Below are 20,234 nucleotides of genomic sequence, written 5' to 3'. Positions count from 1 at the left end.
AAAATATATTTGAACTTAACACTTACTGGCTGGTACCAGCTTTTAATACCTTCCATTGATAGAGCCATGCATGAGCGACAACACGTTTTAATTGCAATGAGGTGTAAATCTTAATGCCTAATACATAGAGTTGTCTGGCCAATGTTTTCTTACCATCTTCAGTAAGGTTTAAAATGAGGTACATTGAACAAATGTCTGCAAGAGAATTACTGCCTAAAGAGATAGACAGTGTCACAATGTTGAAATAGAGTCCTAAATATTTTGTTTTTGTAAGCAAAAAGACAATTACATCTTTGTTTTCTGTATGATTTTTGTAGCCAAGGTAAACTGGATTATTTTCTTTGAATTGTTATGGCATGCATTGTTTTGAACTTTATTTTCTTTGCAATGTTAGGTCCGAGTGATGGTGGATTTATGTAACAGCACAAAAGGGATATGCTTAACAGGTATGTCTACTGACATAAGCATTACACTTATTTTCCCTTCAGGAATACAAAAATACAACATTTACAGAGAACTTGAAATAGAGTTTAGAATGTCAAAGAAATATGCTATTTACTCTATCAGAATCTACATATTGATTGGATTATTTATTTTAAAAAGATAAATTTATTTTAGAAAGATAGTTAAGTTCACAACTTACTTATACCTGCTTATTATAAATGCTGGAATTTAAGGAATTCAGTTTATGTTACCTGGAGCTATTTCTTTCCCATGTAATTTTCAAAAACAAAGCTTATTAGAGTTGGGTGTTTAAAATACTAGTTGATATTTAGTCTTGGTATTTTTGTATGTGTCCCCACAATTAAAGGCATAGCATGGGATGAACACATAAGTTATGGAAACTTACTTCCTTTGTAGTAGTTGCTGTGGAGTGGTGGGACTCAGATAAACAATGTCTTTACCTTCCCAGCTTTAGGAGTGTGATAACAGGTTGTCTGGTTTCACGTATCGGTGGGGAGTTGGAATAGGTGATGGCTTGGGCACCAGAAGGTGTGAGAAGTTTCTATGTGATTTGGTGAAGAAAATGTCAAGTAGTAGCTAATTTAAGAGCTTTGAAGATGACACGGACCGAGCCGTGTATTCTCTTTGAAAATGAGAAGACTGGAAATAAGCCACTATTTATGAGTTTAAGAAAAATACTTCAGTTGCTGTCTGGTTTATCTTTTCAATTGGCTATAAGGGCCATTTGACTCTACTTATTTCAACACAAGTGATAATTACCATAGTATAGACAGAAGTTAAACACTACTTCTGAAATTGCAGGTAAATTCTGCTTGCAGCAGAGGCTGAACCACAGACAACTTAAATGTGTGTTTATTTGGGCTCTAGAATTCTGAATTCATGCTGTTTTGGTGCCTTTAGCACCTCTTTGCTCTCTTGACGCAACTAAATTGTGCCTCTCCACACAGTTAAATTGTGTCTCTCTTTAATACTGGCTTTCTCTGCTATAGCTCTCTGACATTTACTACTTTTCAAGCACATTTCTTATTTATCTTATGCTGATATGAGGATAATCAGGATCCTCAGAATTCGAGATGACAAAGTAATTGAAGGCAGTAATGGACATTACATGCACAGCATGGAAAATATGCTCATTTAGTGGAAAATTGACGGACAGTTATTAACTGACGTTACTGTCTGTACTGATTAAAAACATCATCTCTGTAATGGTATTATAAAATGCTTTTCACTTTACTCTCAATGCTTTCTAATTAATGCTGAAATTTGTCATCTTTAGGGGAAATTTGTAATTTCTACAGTTTTCTATTTTAGAGAGCTTTTCTTGAAACAAGACAGTACTTTGTCAGCTGGATAGAAATGTTTGCAGAATTAATTTGGTTCTTTAATTGCAGCAAGCACCTTTGTTTGTATCCTCCTAACTTTCCCTGCTTTTTAACAAATGTGTATTGGAGGTCACATGAGATAAATCTTGCTACAGAAACATTTTTGGTTAATACCTTACTCTTGCTTGCTATGCTTCCTTCTCATTAAGGCCCTGTTCTTGACCTAAGTCAGAGAGAACAAGATGAATTTTAATGTATTACATGTTGCTGAATAACTAAGGCAAGTCCAGTTTCTAAAATACAATACATTTCTGTGGGCAATCCGGTCCAGTCTAGAGAACGAACAATCAAATGTAAAAAGCTCAACTGTGATTTAGATGTAGTTAATAGGAATGGCAGATTTTTTGTTTTTTTCCTTATTTAAATAGTTTGAATCCTGAACTGTGGTGAAATATCTGAAAAACACAGGGAAGTATGTGTTTTTAATGTGTATTTTCTACAGGATTTTTAATCATGACATTCACCAGTACTGTAAAGCTATTCTACTACTATAAAATGATTTTAGAGACCCTTATATATTGGAAATATGATGATTGCTGGATGGCTTAGGTTCATGGCATTGGAAAAACACATAAACCCCTAGTAATGAGATTATGCTTTAGAGGTTGCTTGTCAAAACCTTTATCACTTGAAATTTGCAGAAGGTTTGTATATATAACTGCTTATAAGGATAATCTTTCAGTAATTCTAGCTGAGTTTGTGCTAATGCCTCATTATTAATTTTAATACAAAACAGCTAAATCCATAGATATGCATTTCGAAATTTGAAGGGCTTTTTCTTTCTTTTACTCTTCTAATCTAATGCTAATCAGTTCAATTTGGAATTGGTTTCTGTTTTCTTGCTAGGTTAATCTCACAATTTCTTCTCTTTCTTGTGTTCTTTTGCTTGTTCTTGATGGAGGTCCCCCAGGTCCCCCAGGTAAGACACTTTCACAATTGCAGTAACATTTTTGGATAATTGAAACAGTTGCTCGTATAGAATGCTGAAATGTAGAAAAGTAACTTTTACAGAATAATCTTCCTTTGCTAATTAGAATGAGGGAGGATTGAATGACTGCTTTTTAAATTTCTGTACTTAGGTCAACTTGTGTCCCTTTGGGGAGGGGGGAGGCTTTAGGTATTATAGTTCTAGTCCCTCTACTGGAGGGAGTGGAATAGTTTCACATTTGCTAAAATGTATTTGATCAAAACCAGATGGAACTGACAGTAAGCTGCACTTAGCTGAAGAGATGAGTAGATAAAAAAGAATAAACTGGTATTTTAGTTAAACATTAAAAACATCTCTTTAAAAATTTTGGTTAGTGGTTTTTCTTTTCCATAAAACTTTTCCTTTTTTCTTATTTAATTCTCTCTTTCTGCTCTCACTCATAAGTGGTTGCTAGGCTATACGAATGGCTATTTGCTTTCTTTCCCTGCTTTTTTAGCTGCGGGTCTGCTTAGAATCATCTTCTATATCAGAAAGGTATCGGGTATTTTTTGTTTGTGGGGTTCAGATAATGACAATGGAAGGAGAAACGTCTCCTGTATCAAGCTGACCACAGTTTGGCACTACAGTATTCTGGACAAGTAGGTAAATGCTTGTGTTACGTTAGTCTGGCTAATGTCAGAAGCAGTGTTAAAGCTTATGTGGCTTATGAAGGATGTTACAGTCACGGTCAGAATCAGGAACAGGACAGGTTCCACTGGGTTTGTCTTTGAAGCAGAATCCAAAAGGTCGATATGTTGTGGCTGTAATGTAGAATGTGTACAGCATTCATTTCAGAGACAGTTTTCTTATGCAGAGCAAATACTCACCTTAAGTTTGGTTTTATAGTTAATTGTTTAAAAAACAAACAAAAAAAAGGATGATACTGTATTGTCATAGCAAATATAATGGGCAATTGTCTAATAGCGTCTAATAAGTACAGTGGTTTTAAGGATTAATTGCATTTAACAGTGAAAATTCAGTGATGCTGTTTGTTCTGTCCAGGGCCTCCTGGACTGGATGGGTTGCCCGGCTACAATGGATCGGATGGAGTTCCAGGTATACCAGGACAAAAGGGTGAACCAGGATTAAATGGAAAAAGAGGAAGAATAGGTATTTTTAGTTTTTGATTTTCTTTGTTAAAAATCCTTCCTTACTGTTCTGTTCCAATGCAGTTACTTTTAGACCTTTGTACAGGGTTTCAGTGTATAGGAAGAATTTACATGTTACAGAATTCTGCCCTTGCTGAAAGAATTAACATCTGTCGTCTTACACTGACTTTTTGTAGGTTACTTCTGACTTATTCCACAGAGAGGAAGATTAGGTATAAATATACTATAGAATATTAAGAATTAAAGCTATTAAATGAAATTAATTGAATCTCAGTATTATGAAGTTGCTAGTAAATACTGTCACTGTAAGAATATTTCTGTTCCCTTAACCTGTTGACATAAGGGGGTACTTGGGCTTCAGATGGCTTAACCTGCCTCCCCCCCCCCCCCAAACCCAACAGAATTAGGGGTTGGGCGTTGCTATGTGTTACCATATTTTTACAGTAACCCTATGCTTTGGGTTCTAGATACATAATAATTATGGTTGAAGATGCTTTGGGTTCCAGATACAGGATAATTATGGTTGGAGAAAGGAGTAGTATATTTCCATATTGTTCTTCTTTTCTATATTGTCCATTTAGGCTTTAAACTCTTGGAGCAGCTTTTGTTAGTTTCAGCTAAATTTCTTAATGCAGGAGTGTCTAAATCCTGCAGGGTCTCCAGGTAGTATTGTAATGTAATTAACTCCAACAGATTTATCAGCTCTGCTCAATAGCCCATAGGCTGCGTGCAGTCCACAAGCAATTTTACATGCTGGTCAAGGAAATTGTTTGGCCTGCCTTACTGTATTCAGTGAGACATGTTTCTACGAAGAACAGAGAGCACCAGCAGCAGAAGTGCTGTTGTCTGTTAACTGTCCAGCCCATCAGCATGTGAGGAAATTGGACAGAGCAAAGGCTGAATATTGAGAAGGGTAGTAGACCTAGCATGTTAGATCCATCAAATCGCTGTGCAGTAGCTGAAATGGCAGGCAGGTAGTTACTGTGCTCAGCAGCTGTCAACTGCAAAGCAGTCATTGGTTTATCTGCTGATTTATCTGATGCGCAACAGCTACTTGCAGGTAAGTACTGAACATCACTGTCTTCGAGGCAGAGTGAGAAGGAAGTGGGTTGTGCATGCTAGGAGAGTGAGGAGACAAAAGGGCATCAGAATGGTAGTGTTGTGTGGGGAGTGGAGAAGAGGAAGGGCATGCCGATGAGTGGACAGGCCGGTGCTAGCAGGTAGATGTTCATAGCAGCCCATCTGTTATTCTGACTTTGCACCTTGCCATGTGGGCTTGCTGGCAGGTAGAAGTGGGATGATTTTCTACTGTGGTTTGAGACAGTACATGTTCCAGGACTTTAGTATTTCTCAACAAATCTTAAAATTGGAAAATGGAAGTGAGAACCTGTCTTCAGAGAATCTAGTGGCAATCGTGCCAAAGACACATATCAGATTTCACCCCAAAACTGACATTCTGTTTCTGGTTTCACAAAATCAATTTAAATAATTGAATCATAAGTAAAAGAACAAGCATTTTCTTCTCAAGTATTAACAAACTCGATTTATTTCTAACCTATGTCTGCAAGAACACACTCCTAGCAGGACAATTGTTGCATTTCTCTCTTCTGAAATGTGAAAATATTAACTGCCATGGAAGTAGATTGTGCAAAATGTTGATATGTACCAACACAGCATTGTTTTCCTTATTGCAAAAGGTTCCAACTGAGATCATATAGGACAAACTGTTGAATATCTTTTTCAATATGTTATGTTACCAAATGATCAAATGCATAAAGTACATGGACTGATCATTCATTTTGATAACAGTGTAGAGGCAGGGTACAGCAGCCATGTGAAGATGTTACTAGATAACTAAATCTATGGTCTGTTGGGACAGTGGAAAATGTTAAAAGTGCAAGGAAGGTACATCCTGAGGAAATGAAGGAGTTCTTTTTTGTGTTGACAAAACAGACGTTGAAATGGTAGTGTGTAATTACTTCAAGAAAAAGTCTAGAAGAGCCATGAAAATGCCCTTCTTTAACGCCTTACAAATCATGGCTCTTACCAATATGTTACTGACATCTAAATGTATTACTTCATACTTTTCCTTAGTATTCCTACTTATCCAAGAATGCTCCAGTCACTGTTAGCAAGGGCCAGGTCTCTCTATATCTCATATTCAAAACTCGGAGAACACTGGGTAAAGAATGTAGTATTTGCACCTAATGGATTGTATGCTGTTTCCCTACATATTCAGTTAAGAAGCAAAACAAATTATACCTACACAGTTAAATTTAGGGATAAAAAAACCCTAATAAGGTAAGGTGAATACATTTGGTATTTAAAAAAAAAAAGTATTGACTTTAGGAAACATGATTGTTAGTGGAACAGTGTCCTTGTTAGTACTGCAATGCTTTTTATTTCTAGGTGTCCCAGGACCAAAAGGTGATCAGGGAGCAAAAGGAGAACCTGGAGAAATGGGTTTACCTGGCAAGGATGGTATGCCAGGAGTAAAAGGTGCAAGAGGAGCAAAGGGTGAAAAAGGGGATGCAAACAACGATGTGATATTAGAAGGTAGGAAGAAGTGCTCTTGGAACAGCGTACAGGAAAAAAAAATACTCTGCTTTTGCAGCATGAATGTGGTCTACAAGAGTAGGACCAACAAATATAACCACATTATGTACAGGGGAGCTTTTGGGTGTTGCTACAGTTCAGATATTAGAATCCCTTAGTAATAGTCTCAAGGGTGTATGTAGCTCCAGAAAGTTAAAAGAACTGCCCAGGGGATTATGTTCCCTTTATAATGCAGTTACACAAAAGCTTTTCTACTCAAACTTTGGCTGGAGGTTGTGTGAATTCCATCCTTTCCAGTATGCTTTTAGACAGTTCATTTCCTCCTACTCTTTTTTGCAGTGCATTTTTTTTTTCCTATTAGAAATTAAGGGGCAGATTTCTATTCAGGAATGCATGAGTGAAGCATCATGGCAGTCACAAAAACAAGCTGCCTAAAACCATAGCACTGTAGATGCCTGTAATCCAGATAGATGAATTGTGTTAGAACTTCTGAAATTCTAGATGGTTCATTGCCTACCAAACAGCATCCAGTGAGTTTATTGAGCTATTTTCCTGTACACAGCAACCTCTTAAGAAAAGTGAGGCTGCTTTAGAGATCTCTCCAAATCTATCATAGCAGTGGACCCGTGCAGTTTTCTGCAGGTTGCCCATTTGCCTGCAGGGCCTGCAACATCATATTCTGTTTTGTGCATAGGTGCAAAAGGTGAACCTGGACCACCAGGGCCCCCTGGACCACCTGGGCCCCCAGGACCCCCAGGAAAACGTAAAGGTAAAGCACACCTTCAGGAGAACGTATACAGCAGCAAATGCACAGGTTAGTTTTTTCCTTTGTTCTCTCTGGTATTATTGACAGGTTCAAGATTATTCTCATTGCTCTGAGTCTCACAAAGCAGTAAGCATATTTTAATTTTGTTGACTTTAATAAAACTGCACAAACTTAAAGCTGAACATATACTTAAATGTTTTGCTGAAATATAATCTAGCTAAGGCAGCAAGCTGTCTCCAGTATAATCTCTCTCTTTTTTACTTCTATTCCTAATGCTCGGGCAAGGTATCTACATGTGGGGTTTTCTGCTAAGTGGGGTAGGTTTGGAAAGGAAGAGAAACGCTGTTGAAACTTTTAGCTTTTAAATGTTGAATTTTAAAATTATATGTAAATATACCACCTGTTAACTAGGCTGCATAATGAAATGAATTTCAAGTAAAGAAATGCCTGGTCATTGGCAGAACTGAGGTAAGTTGAACTGGCCAAAACTTTTAAAAGCTGGAGGAAGGTAAAAGGCTTTTCTGAGACTTTGTGTCCAAAAGAATACGTAAGTTTTGGAATAAGGAGATTTCTAGTTCTTTTATATTTTTGCTATTTATCATTATTGCAGATGTTTTGTCATCCCAAGTGACAGGTGGATTATGACTCTTTTATTTGCTCTACCGTAGCTGTGCCTATGAACTACAGCTAATTCTAATATTCGGAAAGGAAAAATTAAACATCAAACTGCTGCAGTGATTGGCTGTGAATTGTACAGCAAATAATGTCAGAACCAAAATCTGAGTTTCCAGACTGCCAGTTCGTAGACTATAAGCTAAATTATAACTGCCGCATTGGCAAGTTGCTAAAGCTGTCTTGTTCTTTTGGGGGGTTTTTGTTTTTGTTTTTGTTTTTTTAGTCACTGATTTGTATGTTGACATATTAACAGTTTGCCATGAGATATCTTTGATATGATTTTCAGATATGCCAGACACCAGTAGATCCCCAAGGACTGAACTTCATATTGTGTGTGTTAAAAATCATGTCAGTGTTTCATGTCACAACTTCTATCAGTGTTTTAGAAGCTCTTTTTGTCATATAGATTAAAATTATGCCTCAGATGAAGTGCGTGTGTGTATGTGCATTTGTGTATTTTTAATCAGTGAAGTACTTCCTCTGCGGTGTGAAGCATATATAGAGAAAAGTTAATTGGCATAGATCTCCTCCACTAGCAGGTGACTGGTTGGAAGCCACTTGCTGTCTACATATTATTTTGTAAACATATTGACAGATATAGTGTACTGAGCATATTTTTTCATGCCTGAAGTTTGTATGGATTTAAATATATTAATATTAGCTAAGTGCTTTGGGAAGGAAAGTATTGCTGTCAACATGATACAAAAGACTGTATTTTCTAAAAACCTTCTAAAATAGATACATTCTATACTATATTTTTTACAGGTTTTTATATTTATCATAGAACAATTTCATTTTAGACTGAATTTTTCCGGCAGGTTTGAATTGCTTTTTGCATGCTTATGATTGGGAATAGCCTCTGAAAAGTTAACGAGGGTATTGAGGCTCTCTGTGATGGTATTTGCAACTTCTCTAAAGAGCTTTACTTTCAACAGCACTGAAAATGTAATCTCTGTGATGTGCTGTTCTAATGCTCCAAAAAATTCTGTTTTGAGGCCCAAAGTTTTAAACAAGGGTTTGATCTTTTTTCTAATGTTTTCAGGTGCCAGTTGGATGTTCCTACTCATTTTTGGGGGGACTATTAGGAGCTTTGTCTTCAAGTATTTCAAGATAGATGTCCCAAGTTGCTAGATGCTTCTGAAGATTTTGGCCAGAAATGCTATCTGACATTCCTGAAAACTGTCTCAAAAAAAAAAAAAAAAATTGCCTTTGAAGTGTGGTTCTAATAAGTTCTATATACTGGAAGAGGAAGAACTTTCTGACAGTGAAGAATTAGCACTAGGAGATGAAACAGAGCTGGTGGCCGGGATACTTAGGAACGTGGGTGCTACAAACAATGTGGTATTGTGGTAACTGGAAAATTTTTGTTCAAGCTGTCAGCTGATTATGGAAAGTAAAGAGAAGGTGGTGCAGAACAGCACTGTATTTCTAGCTCACTCCAGCTTGAGAGTGGAAGCAAACTTTTGTTTTTCGATCTACATACTGGATCTGGCCTCTGCTGTCCTTGTCCTTAAACACTGGATAACAGTGCTTTTGATAGCAAAGGTGATTGCTGCTTGCAGTTGCTCTTGCTACTGCTAAAGTTCTGGGACAAATTTTCCTTCCAGATGAGAAGCCTTGTTTTTGGTGAGGTCAGAGTGATCCTATAAAAGAAGAGCAAAGAATGTCTTGGTTACTAATCTTCCTTCTTTCACATTTCTAGAAGAGAAAGGAGTTATCTCTGAAAGTGTTTGGTAAAGTGGGTTTTCTTTTGTAATTGAGAATGTAGTTTCTTGAGAAGCATTCCAAAGGTGAATAGCATAAAACTTCATGCAGTTAAGTCTGAAGTATGCAGTCTGATCAGTATGTCTCACCGTTAATAGGGTGATGTGATTTTATGCTCCAGTGATAAAGATGTGGGGAGGGGGGCAGGATTCTTCTCCAGTGTTAAGAGAAAAGCTTTTGGTGGTAGTCGATTTGAAATATTCTTCTCCTGTCTTTTTCTTCTGCCAGTTTGACACCACTAGCCTTTTACCTTGTAGGCAAAGTACACAGTAATAAGGCTTTCTAGCACCTAAATTGTCTGCTGCAAGGAGATAATTGGTGATTAGCCATTAGCAATGTCAATTTTAGCTTGTAGTTTTGAGTGAACCAGGGTTAGTACGTGCATTAACATTTTCCCCTCTCTAATCATCATTCTGAACAGTTTGCTAAGATGAAAATCTTTTTTATTGTAGCTGCTATTAACCAGTTACACTGAATATGTAATACTGGATGGAACATATATCAATTATTTTTCCCCTCTTATTTTTTCAATAAAGCATGTAATTGTAGTAGCTTGTAAAAACCTCAATCAGGAGGTGCTGGGTATTGAAGCGTTAGAAAGGAGCCCAAAGAGGCTCCTTACAATGCAAAGTAGATAGTTGAGCAGAAATCTGATCCTAACTGAGATACAGAAATGCAGGAACTGCTGTATAAGATATAATGGGGCCATTTATGCTGGTAGCCTGTTTTAAAGTGTGGTACGGACTGAGGTGCTTTGGAGGATAAGCTATTTGGTGTATTTCTAAAGAAGTCCCACAGACAGAAGAGATTTTCCTCAACTAGCATTTACTTTTTATGAGCAGTAGGCTGAGATCTCATTATCAAAATGAAAAGAATAAAACAGCTTTTGTAATCTGGAAATTGAATATTCACATCCTTTTAACAAAAAGAGAACACATATGCTGCTTTACAACTGTAACTAACTTCTTACATAAGAATATAAGAATGTTTTCTTCAGATAAAATTTTGAAACGGTAAATCTCGATTTCCTTAGCAGAAGGAAGCAATGAGTTGGAAGTTCAGGTGTATTTTCTCTCAGTGGTACTGTTAGCTAATTCTAAAAGAAACAAAACATTCCTGCTCCTCTCTCCCTCGCTCTTTCCTTCCCTCCCTCCCTCTTTCCTTCCCATCTTCTCTCCCCCGCTCCCCCAGATAGTCCAAATCAATAGTTTTATTGTCTTGTAAACTACTTACTTTCAGCCAGAATATTTTATGCTCAGAATCAGTAGGATATTTCTCTTTTTTGATGGAAAGAAAGCAATGAAAATTTCACATAGCAGTCTCTGATTGCAAGCTGGTTTTTAGTTGTAGTTGCTTTGTTTCATGCGGCTGAAAGTTCTCAGAGAATATTGCAAATGTTCTCAAATCCAAATAGTGCACTTGGCTTCACCAGAAACACTGATCTGGTCCTTGATTATTTCAGATTCTTAGATAAGCTGTCTAGGGGAATTGCTCATACAGCTAACTGTATCAATTACAATTAGCCCAAGAAAATAAGCTTGTGCATTGCAATTTCTTAATTTTTCCTGATCAAGTTCCTTTTTCTGAAATATTTTGAGAATATTTTGAGATCAGGAGCTGAAAAGGGATCCAGAGAGATTGCTAGATTCTGGCTATAGGCATTCATCTCCTTGTGGTCGGATTGTCTGGTTGTGCCTTTTTTTTTTTTTTTTCCTTTTTTTTTTTTTGGAAATATGTCGTGATCACTTACAGACTTTCAAGGTCGTATCACTAAACATCCTTGATAAATGGATGGAAGAAATATGTTTTGTTCTTGCTCTGTTTTGAAATAGTTTCTTTCTGCATGAACAAAGAGAGGATATAACCTACAGAGGAAAACAACAGTGCAATGTAATCTGCCCTTTTTTTCCCCTGAATGTCACACTACCCTTTCAGCATTACTTTACTGTTATATCTTTTATTTTACTACTATGCTGCCCATTTAAACTTCATCATAGTCCTGTATAGCCCAGAGATCTATTGAAAAGCAGCAAGGAAAATGCATGGCCCAAAGAGTTTGCAGCCTGCCTGTTGGGCAGCGTGAGTTGTGTAAGGAGATGGGGTGCAAGAATGGGATTAGCAAACAAGGCTGCAGTGAAATGAAGTTACCTTCAGCACAGAGCCGAGAACTGTTCTTTCTTCGTTCCAAGCAAAATAAAATGTCCTGTGTTGTTTTAAAGGCAAAAGAGGTTTCTGGGTTTATAGAAAAAAGAGCATAAGTAATTTCATTCAGGCATTGTTTTAACAGTGAATACTAAGGAAAAATCCAACCAGCGACCTTTGGAGTAGTTAAGGGATGGGGGAAAATATGGGGGATATGGTATATAATTTTATTCAGTCTTTTACATTGCTTCTTTACTATTATAAAGAAAAAATGGCATTGATGACTGACCTGCATTCTTATGACTAGGTTTTCAGTGTGTGTGTTAGTATATTACTGTTGTTTTGGGCATTAACCGCCGGTGTGAAACTTCCATAGTTGCCTGCAGAGCACGCTTCCTCTGCTGGTGTAGGTAGGTCTGGACGTGAAGCTTTGAGTTTAGCCATCACTAATTCCCAAAGAAACATTTTTGGTATTATTGACAAATCAGCCAGCTGCCAACTATCTCAGTTGTCTAGCATTATTTAAGGAAAGGTGCAAAACTGTCTTTCTAAGCAGCTGCTCAGAAATTCACAGCTAGGGAATTAAATCTGTTGAGCAAAATTACTTATTCCTCAAAGTTGACTGTCAGCTGGACAACTTTAGAAAACAAATCAGCCCAAACACTTAATTTCCTTTGGAGAAGGGAGAGAAGGTCTCTCCTTTTTATTTATTTATTTATTTATTTATTTTTTGGCCAGAAGAACCTAAGGTTTTTCCAGTTATAAATACCATTTGTCTCCAAGGGACTAATACTTTTCAATTCCTGGCTCAAAACCATATCTGCTTGGAGATTACTTTTGTTTCTGGTGTTATATGTGTTAATAATGTGGAGACTCGGGAGAGAAACTAATTGAGTTGGTCTTGGTAGTTCTGTAAACCAGGGATAGAGACAAACTTGGAACTTGTGAACCTTTGGCTTCACTTTTAAGCTCAGCCCATTAGATCATGTTGTTTAGCATAAACATGACATAAGTGCCAGGGACCAATTTGGGAAATGTTAGTCCCTTCATGGAGAAGAATGTTTCTGTCTGCAAAAGGCAAAACCTGGATGTACAAGATGCTTGCTCAGGTACAAGAATTCTAGAGGAAAAATACTATGGTGATAGCTTTGCTGCCAAAAGCAGAGCAATACTAGATGAGAGCAAGTCAAAAGCTGCAGCAGGATTGCTTTTCATAATGAAACAATGGCAAGGAAAACCTTGCCCCTCTTTAGTCCTTTTGTGTCTTTAGGAACCCTGTATATTTTTAATGATATCCTGTACTATATTTTTAATTGTGAACATATATTGGACAAAAGTTAAGTCTTTCCATCTAGTTAACCTTCATTTTAATGGAAAGAAAACAGTATTTTGTATTTTATAAGATGATAAATTTGTGTGAGTCAGGATTTGGTGTTTTGCTCCTGAAGCTCTTCTCATTATCAACTTCATGAAGTGCCAAAAATACAGAATTCTAGATTTAAATAAGGGCATACCCATATCCACTAGTATTGGATGAAGATATTAAATTGAGTGATTCTGTTAATAAATCATTCCGAATACAAAAAATACACTTTTTGAAAAATAAGAAATTTAGTAGAGTCACTAAATACCTTTTTGTTAATGCCAAATATAGAAAAATGCTATTTTTATTTTTTATTTTTTTACCCCTTCTCTCTCAATTCTAGGTGAGACCTGTGCTGTACCAAATGATGACACTTTGGCTGGAAAAGCAGAAGACAGAACCAGTGATCATTCAAAAAAGCCTGGTAATCTACTACATAAAGTAAGACTAACAGCTGCTTACTGCTTTAAAGTCAGAGATAATGGGCATGTGCTTTTTCTCTACTAGAATGTGTCATAACATCTGTAGGAAGTCCTGTTCACCTTGTCAGTGTACAGCAAACATTTGGAACTTGGATGCGGGAACCTGCAAATATAAGTGATGAAAGGATTTGGCTTACCATGCATTTTTCAGGTACACTAGAAACTGTTACTGATCAAAAGTCTAGTGGTATATTAATATTGCTTTCTTAATTCACAGAATCACAGAACAGTTGAAGTTGGAAGTGACCTTTGGAGATCATCTGGTCCAAACACCCTGCTCAAGCAGGGTCAACTAGAGCAGGTTGTCCAGGACCGTGTCCAGCTGGGTTTTGAATATCTCCAAGGATTGGAGACTCCACAATTTCTCTGGGCAATCTGTTCCAGTGTTCAAAACTTAAAAAATGTTTTCTTATGAAATTATTTCAAGCTAAACTAATATTTCTAGTTAAGTCTGATGATTTATTTTACCCATATCTATCTTCAGAAAATTTTCCATATTACCTGTGTGATACATGATTATATACATGATTGCAGACTTTTTTCCGTAAGATTTTCATATATTTGTAGTATTTTCAGACGTTTTCAGAATCCAATATTGACTCTGAAAATAGTTTTAGGATTTTTTTTTAACCAATTCCAGTTTAAATGCATGTTTTTCATGCCTTTGTATTCTTTTCTTTTAACAGTTTCCTATGGTTTTACTTCCCTAAATTGTATGTAAGCATTTTGCCTTTCAGCTTGGTAAAGCATGAAAATGAATCGGATTCTGCATGAGGTATGCTTAGTGCAGGACAATTTCCAGGACATAAGTGGAAAAAGGAAATACTATATGTGTACTTGCCAACTGCTTTTAGAATTTGAGCCCATCAGATCAGTGGAATGCAGGCACTTGAACAGCTATATAGATTTTTAGTGTTTGATTATTTTATTGTGTTCCAGTGTTTTTGAATCAGTGCTGAAAACACAAATATGCTTGTCTGTCAGAAACTTGATTCTTGTTGAATTTTAGTAGAGATTGAAATTTAGGGTAGAAATTTCAGAAATTAGATAAACCAGATGACAGTATTCTCATGTTGTTCCCTCCATTTAGGAAACTCTATAAAAGAGTATGAGAATTCCAATGCATTGCTGAATGACAGCTACAGGATCATTAACATCACAGGGTTCTTTTATGGATGTGGTCATGCAGTACAAAACAATCATCTCTACTATCAAAAGGGAGGAACCAATGTCATTCTGAAGTAAGTCAAACAGTTGGCTTGAGGCAAGTGATGTTTTGGAAGGAGAAGCAATTGCTCAGAGTGATGGAGAGGAACCTCAGCTGGAAAAGGAGATGACTTTTTTGTACCATTTTGTTTCTTTTGGGGCCTGTCTAGAATAGGAAGAATGGAGAGAATGATCACTAACTTAAAGAATGACTAATTCTTTCCCATCTGTAACTGAAATATGGGCCACCAACCTTCCATACAGTCTGTATGCTCAGATGCTGAGGGAGGGAAGGGAACTGGGAGGGTAGTCCAGGTCCATTGCTCTGCTCTGCCAGTCCTAGACATTGTTAGAGCTGCGTCCAAGCTGTTAACTTTTGCAGTTGCTACATGATACATGTGGGGCAACTGGACCTCAAGATTAACATGTGCAGAGATGACAACTGATTTTTCTGTTGCATATCCTGGGGTCCAACAGGCTTGTATTATACACTATATTTCTTTGAGTGTCCTTGCACTTCTTGGCTGTAACTGCCTGAAAGAAATGGGAACTGACTAAGGAATTTGGGGCTCAGGAAAAAAGAATTTGATTAAAGAAAGAAAGCAGTGCTAGTACCTGCATCAGGGTAGGAATTGGTTCAGTCCCAGTTTAGGGGAGAAGAATGAGAGGTTATATGGTAGAAACCCGCTTGTGGAACATTTTGGCTTTCCAGAGCTTCCTGCTGGGTTGGCATGAATGCCTTGTGCTTAGATAGCACCGTTCTTAGCCAGTAGAAGTTGAGTTGTTGGCTAATGCTGCTAGTGTGGAGGAATGCGCTAAGGCACCAGCTGAGGACATGGTGACCCAGTGAACTGCACATTCCATTGCTGAGGAGTGGCTCCACTGGTTGATTTCTCGTAATCAGAAATTTCTATAACTGTCCCAAAATGTCTCCCTGAATTTGAACTGGGAATTACATCTATATTTCTTCGCTTTCTATTGAAGACAGAGACAGATAGTAAAAATCAAAAACAAAATGCCATCTTGTGGGAAGAGGCAAATACAGACAGTCCAAGGGCAAGTAAAAGATTGCATCTGCTTTCAAGTTCCCTTACATGACTCTGATGTTTGAGCCAAGAACATTACTATACTTTGATGTCTCTTCCCAAGCAGGTGTGAGCGTCTTCTTCCTATTATCATTTGGAAGCCAAGGAATGTGAACAAGCTGCTGGGATTGTATAATATTTATTCTGCCAGAGACATGCCCACCTTTTGGCAACCTCCTTTAAATACTGTCAGGGATTTTTGTTTTTTAAATGACCAACTCTGTCTAAGCAATAGAGTGATAGGACAGAGGTTCCTAACCCTTGCTCGGGGACCACTATTTGGGAACTGCCTTCACGTACAGATCGAGGCAGGTTATCTGTAAAAGTTTGAGAATCTCTCTGAGAAGTTGTTGAGAGATGGCCTTTCTGCACAGTTATCATCTCTAAGATTATTTACCTCCAGCACAGATAGGAGTAGGCACTATGAACTCTGTGATAGTGAAGTCCTTGATTTTGGGCTGGGAAAAGATATGTTTCAGGGATTTTTTGTACTTAATGTAAAGCGGGGCGAGGACTTGGCAGGCTGATATTGCAAATGTTGAAAAAATATGTAAAAGGAAAATTTCATGTCTTATTTAAAAGCTGTCAAAAACTAGGTTTGTCTGATCTTCTCTGGCAGGTTTTCTCTCAATGGTCAGATCCCTTATGTTATGAATGCTTCACCCTTTCCTTTGTTTCATAACATGCTTTCAAACATCTGTTCTTTATTGTTGACTTCATTCATCATAGTGATCAGAAACATATTTGTAGCTTGAGCTCCACTGTGGTTCATGAAACACTGCGCTATATTTTGTCATTTACTCCAAGCTGGCAGGTGGTTAAGGAATTTTTGACCCATTTGGAGTGCTAGGCTAGACTGTCCTTGATGGGAGGGGGGAAGAACCTCAAGGATGAAACCTGCCTTCTCTGCTGCCTTCAGAATTTTCACATAAAAGGGGAATGGGAAAAGACAGGATGCTGTCCTCTGTATTGCAGATCTTACACATCTGTAATAAATCTTATCAGCTCTGTCTAGAAAAACTCCTGAAGAGCTGCATTTCTGTGGGACTGTTCTTGCTAAGGGTCTTTGTCTTTCCAGACCTTTCCCATGTATGAGATTTGTTACTCGCTTCATATTTGTAAATAGAATAACTGGGTGGCACATATGTCTCCCAAGAATTTCTCCAGCCATGAGGCATTTTTTATGATACACTCATGATGCTGGAATATGGAATTGCTGCAGACATTAGTTTTACAAAAGTTGAGGAAAACATCTAGCTGCTTGAATGCTTGAATTTTCTTAGCATGATTTTCCAGTACATGCTATTAACATCTCTTCCATGGAAAAATGATCCTTCCAGTATTTTTTCCTTCTATTGCAAGTTACTGGATCTGAGATGTCCCTGTCATTGAGTCTGTCTTTTCTGAAAACTTTTGGAACTGTAGCAGATTCCTGTACTGAGTAATATTGTTTTTTTCTGTATTTGAGAAAGTGAGCTATATAGTTAAAGTCAGACTATTAACTGTGCTTCATTACAGAATGCATTTCTTAAAAGGATAATAAGGCTTACTCTGTCTGCCTTTGCTCAAGTGCTGTGTTATTGAGTAATTAAATGCTAACTGCAAATGTGTCTTGATAGTAGCTGAATTCCCATCTTGAACTAGTAGAGGAACCCAATTTAAACAGCTAAGGGCTGCTGTTTTCAGATTGCCATCCTATTAAGGAATTTAAGGAATATAAACAGTTTTGATACATCAGAGGTAAGCCATTCAGTCCCTCCTGATGGAGGCCAGTGGGAGGTCAGAATGTTGGCTTGGCAAAAGTAGAACTAACTTTTATTCCTTTGATGTTTATTAGAGCAAATCACTGTATTATCTGAACTGTTTTTAAAAGAGGAGCTCTAAGACTAGGTGAACCTGCCCAGAATTCATGCTGCTTTGTCCATCACATTTTTTCCCTTTAGTTCCCACTTAGTAGAAAGCAAATTTTTGTACAGACTTCCTTTACCAAGTGTGGTGCGTAACTGTCTAATTTGTTTTCACACCCTTCCTTCTTTTAGTTGGCTTCTTTCATCTTGATGATAACAAAAATGTTCATAGACTAAATAAAGTGAAACCTACCAAAGCGAGATCATGCTATTGTGCACCTGTTAGATTAGCTATTACTTTGGAATTTCTGCATATAGCTTTTTTCCTAGTATTTTGGAAGGTGCTCTGTGAGTGAGGTACTTCATCTTAAAAGATATCAGAATGGTCCTTGAGGTCAAACATTATCAACAATAATGTAGTCAGAATCAATTCAACCAACCAGTGTGTATAAAAACAAATTTTTAACACAATATACTGAATACTTATTTTATTTCATTTCAGACTTGGACTTGATAAAGCATCATTGGGCACACTGATAATTGAAAATGCCTTATATCATGGTCGTAACTACCTCTTTTCTAACTCGAAGACATATTTCAATGTAGCAGTGGATGAAAAGGGTCTTTGGATTATATATGCCTCAAGTACTGATGAAAATATAATAGTAGCACATGTTGATGAAGAAACATTTTCAGTCATTCGGCATATCAACACCACATATCCTAAGTCCAAGGCTGGTAACGCATTCATAGCATGTGGAGTTCTGTATGTTACCGATACTAAGGATATGACAGTAACTTTTGCTTTTGATTTACTGAAAGAGAAGCAGATTGATGCAAGCTTTGAGTTACGCTCTTCACAGTCTGTTCTTGCTATGCTTTCATACAGTTTAAGAGATAAGAACTTGTATACATGGGAGAATGGGAGTTTAATGGTATACCCTGTACGTTTTGGCCGATGAATATATTATAAAACGGCATATCATGGGAGTCATGTTTGGCTAAATAGATTATTTAAAGCTATATCATATACACAGCGGGTGGATCTCTTCACTTCTCAGTATACATCTTCTGTTGGCTGATGGTGGTTTGTATGCATGCATAAAAGGGAGATCAGACCCCTTTGTATAAATACACTTAAAATTATACAGGCCATTCTTGGCTTTTTAGAAGAAGAAAGAGCTGTCCAATATTGCAGCTGGCACCTAGCACAGACTTGCTTTTGTTTTTCCTCTGTTATTCAGCCTATAATTACATTTAATGTACACTGATTATTCCACAGTCCTGTGTTCAGCAGTGACTATTTTTAACTCGCAGTTGCAATTACCTTATCTGCAATCATTTTCTAGTCAGTGATTATAGTTTAGTATAAATGTCTAAATAACGAACTCTTGTGTACAAATACATTTCTCTGTCATTTTCACTTAATACTTTCCACTGGCTCTCTGTGAACATTTTTTGACAATGATATACAGCTGTTAAAAATAATGGGGATGGAAACAGTTGTTTAAATAGGAAAAAAGCAGAAACTTGGAATTGATAAGTTTGGGCAACTGTTACATAATCAAAAGCAAAATCCAGCCCAAGTACAAGGAAAATGGGAATGATAGCATTATTAAGTATCATTGAAGTATGTGAAATTGTGTTGAGTGAAGGGGGAAGGAAAGTAATTGGATATAAATTGATGAAAGATGTAAAAATGTAAGATTAAAACTCCATTTTTAACAGTGTTTGAGTTGCTTGTGTTGCTGCAGACTCTTCCTTCCTCCTCACTGGTATGTAAACTATACCATTTCATGGAAGTATAACAACTTGCTTGTGCAGTTATATTTCTAATAAATCTTCTCCACATTCATCAACTATTTGGGAGCTACAGGTAAAAAATAAGAACTTTTTGATTTTTAAATTTTGTTTCAGTATTTCAGGTTTCTAAATTTCACATTGCTACTTTGTCTGTCTACATTCAACATTACACCCTCAGAAAACTACCTAAATTTCTAAGCTTCCTCTGGCTATTTGTAAACTCCATGGAGTTCATCCAAATATTGTTAGGCATAAGGTATCACTTGAGCCTTGACTGCACTGAGCTGTTTAATACCTATTTGACATCTACACTCCATGAAAAGGATTAGTGAACACGGGAACATCTATGCCTGCAGAACCTTCTCTAGCAAACGTGCTGGAAAAATACCTCTACTGCAGGTAAGCTTCAGTGCCTGACAGTGATGGTTGGGCTTGGGCTGCACCCTCTCTTCTCGGCATGCTTGCTGGTCTGACTAGGGCCAGGATTCAGGCCCTGCATGCTAAGGAAGTAGATGCAGAGGGAGATGCAAAAAGCCAATCCTTGTTATCTCAGTACAGTCTGAAGTCAAGCGAAAGCTAGGTCAGGCAGTATCCAGTCAATCTACTGGAAGTTCAATTAATT

General features: G+C 37.2%; 1 protein-coding gene across 1 annotated transcript; it reads left to right on the top strand.

The window, feature by feature from the left end:
* The first annotated feature begins 399 nt into the window (after positions 1-399).
* GLDN (gliomedin) lies at positions 400-19,539 on the top strand. Its single transcript, XM_013957072.2, has 8 exons — positions 400-446; positions 3,817-3,924; positions 6,333-6,479; positions 7,174-7,293; positions 13,533-13,613; positions 13,697-13,822; positions 14,762-14,912; positions 18,312-19,539. The coding sequence occupies exons 1-8, from the start codon at positions 404-406 to the stop codon at positions 18,769-18,771; spliced, it is 1,236 nt and encodes a 411-aa protein (XP_013812526.2). The 5' UTR covers positions 400-403; the 3' UTR covers positions 18,772-19,539.
* The last annotated feature ends 695 nt before the right edge of the window (positions 19,540-20,234 follow it).

Source organism: Apteryx mantelli, chromosome 15, assembly GCF_036417845.1.
Source record: "Apteryx mantelli isolate bAptMan1 chromosome 15, bAptMan1.hap1, whole genome shotgun sequence".
Lineage (NCBI taxonomy): Eukaryota > Metazoa > Chordata > Aves > Apterygiformes > Apterygidae > Apteryx > Apteryx mantelli.
Note: the sequence above shows the minus strand (reverse complement) of the source record. Positions and strands in the feature narration are given on the sequence as shown.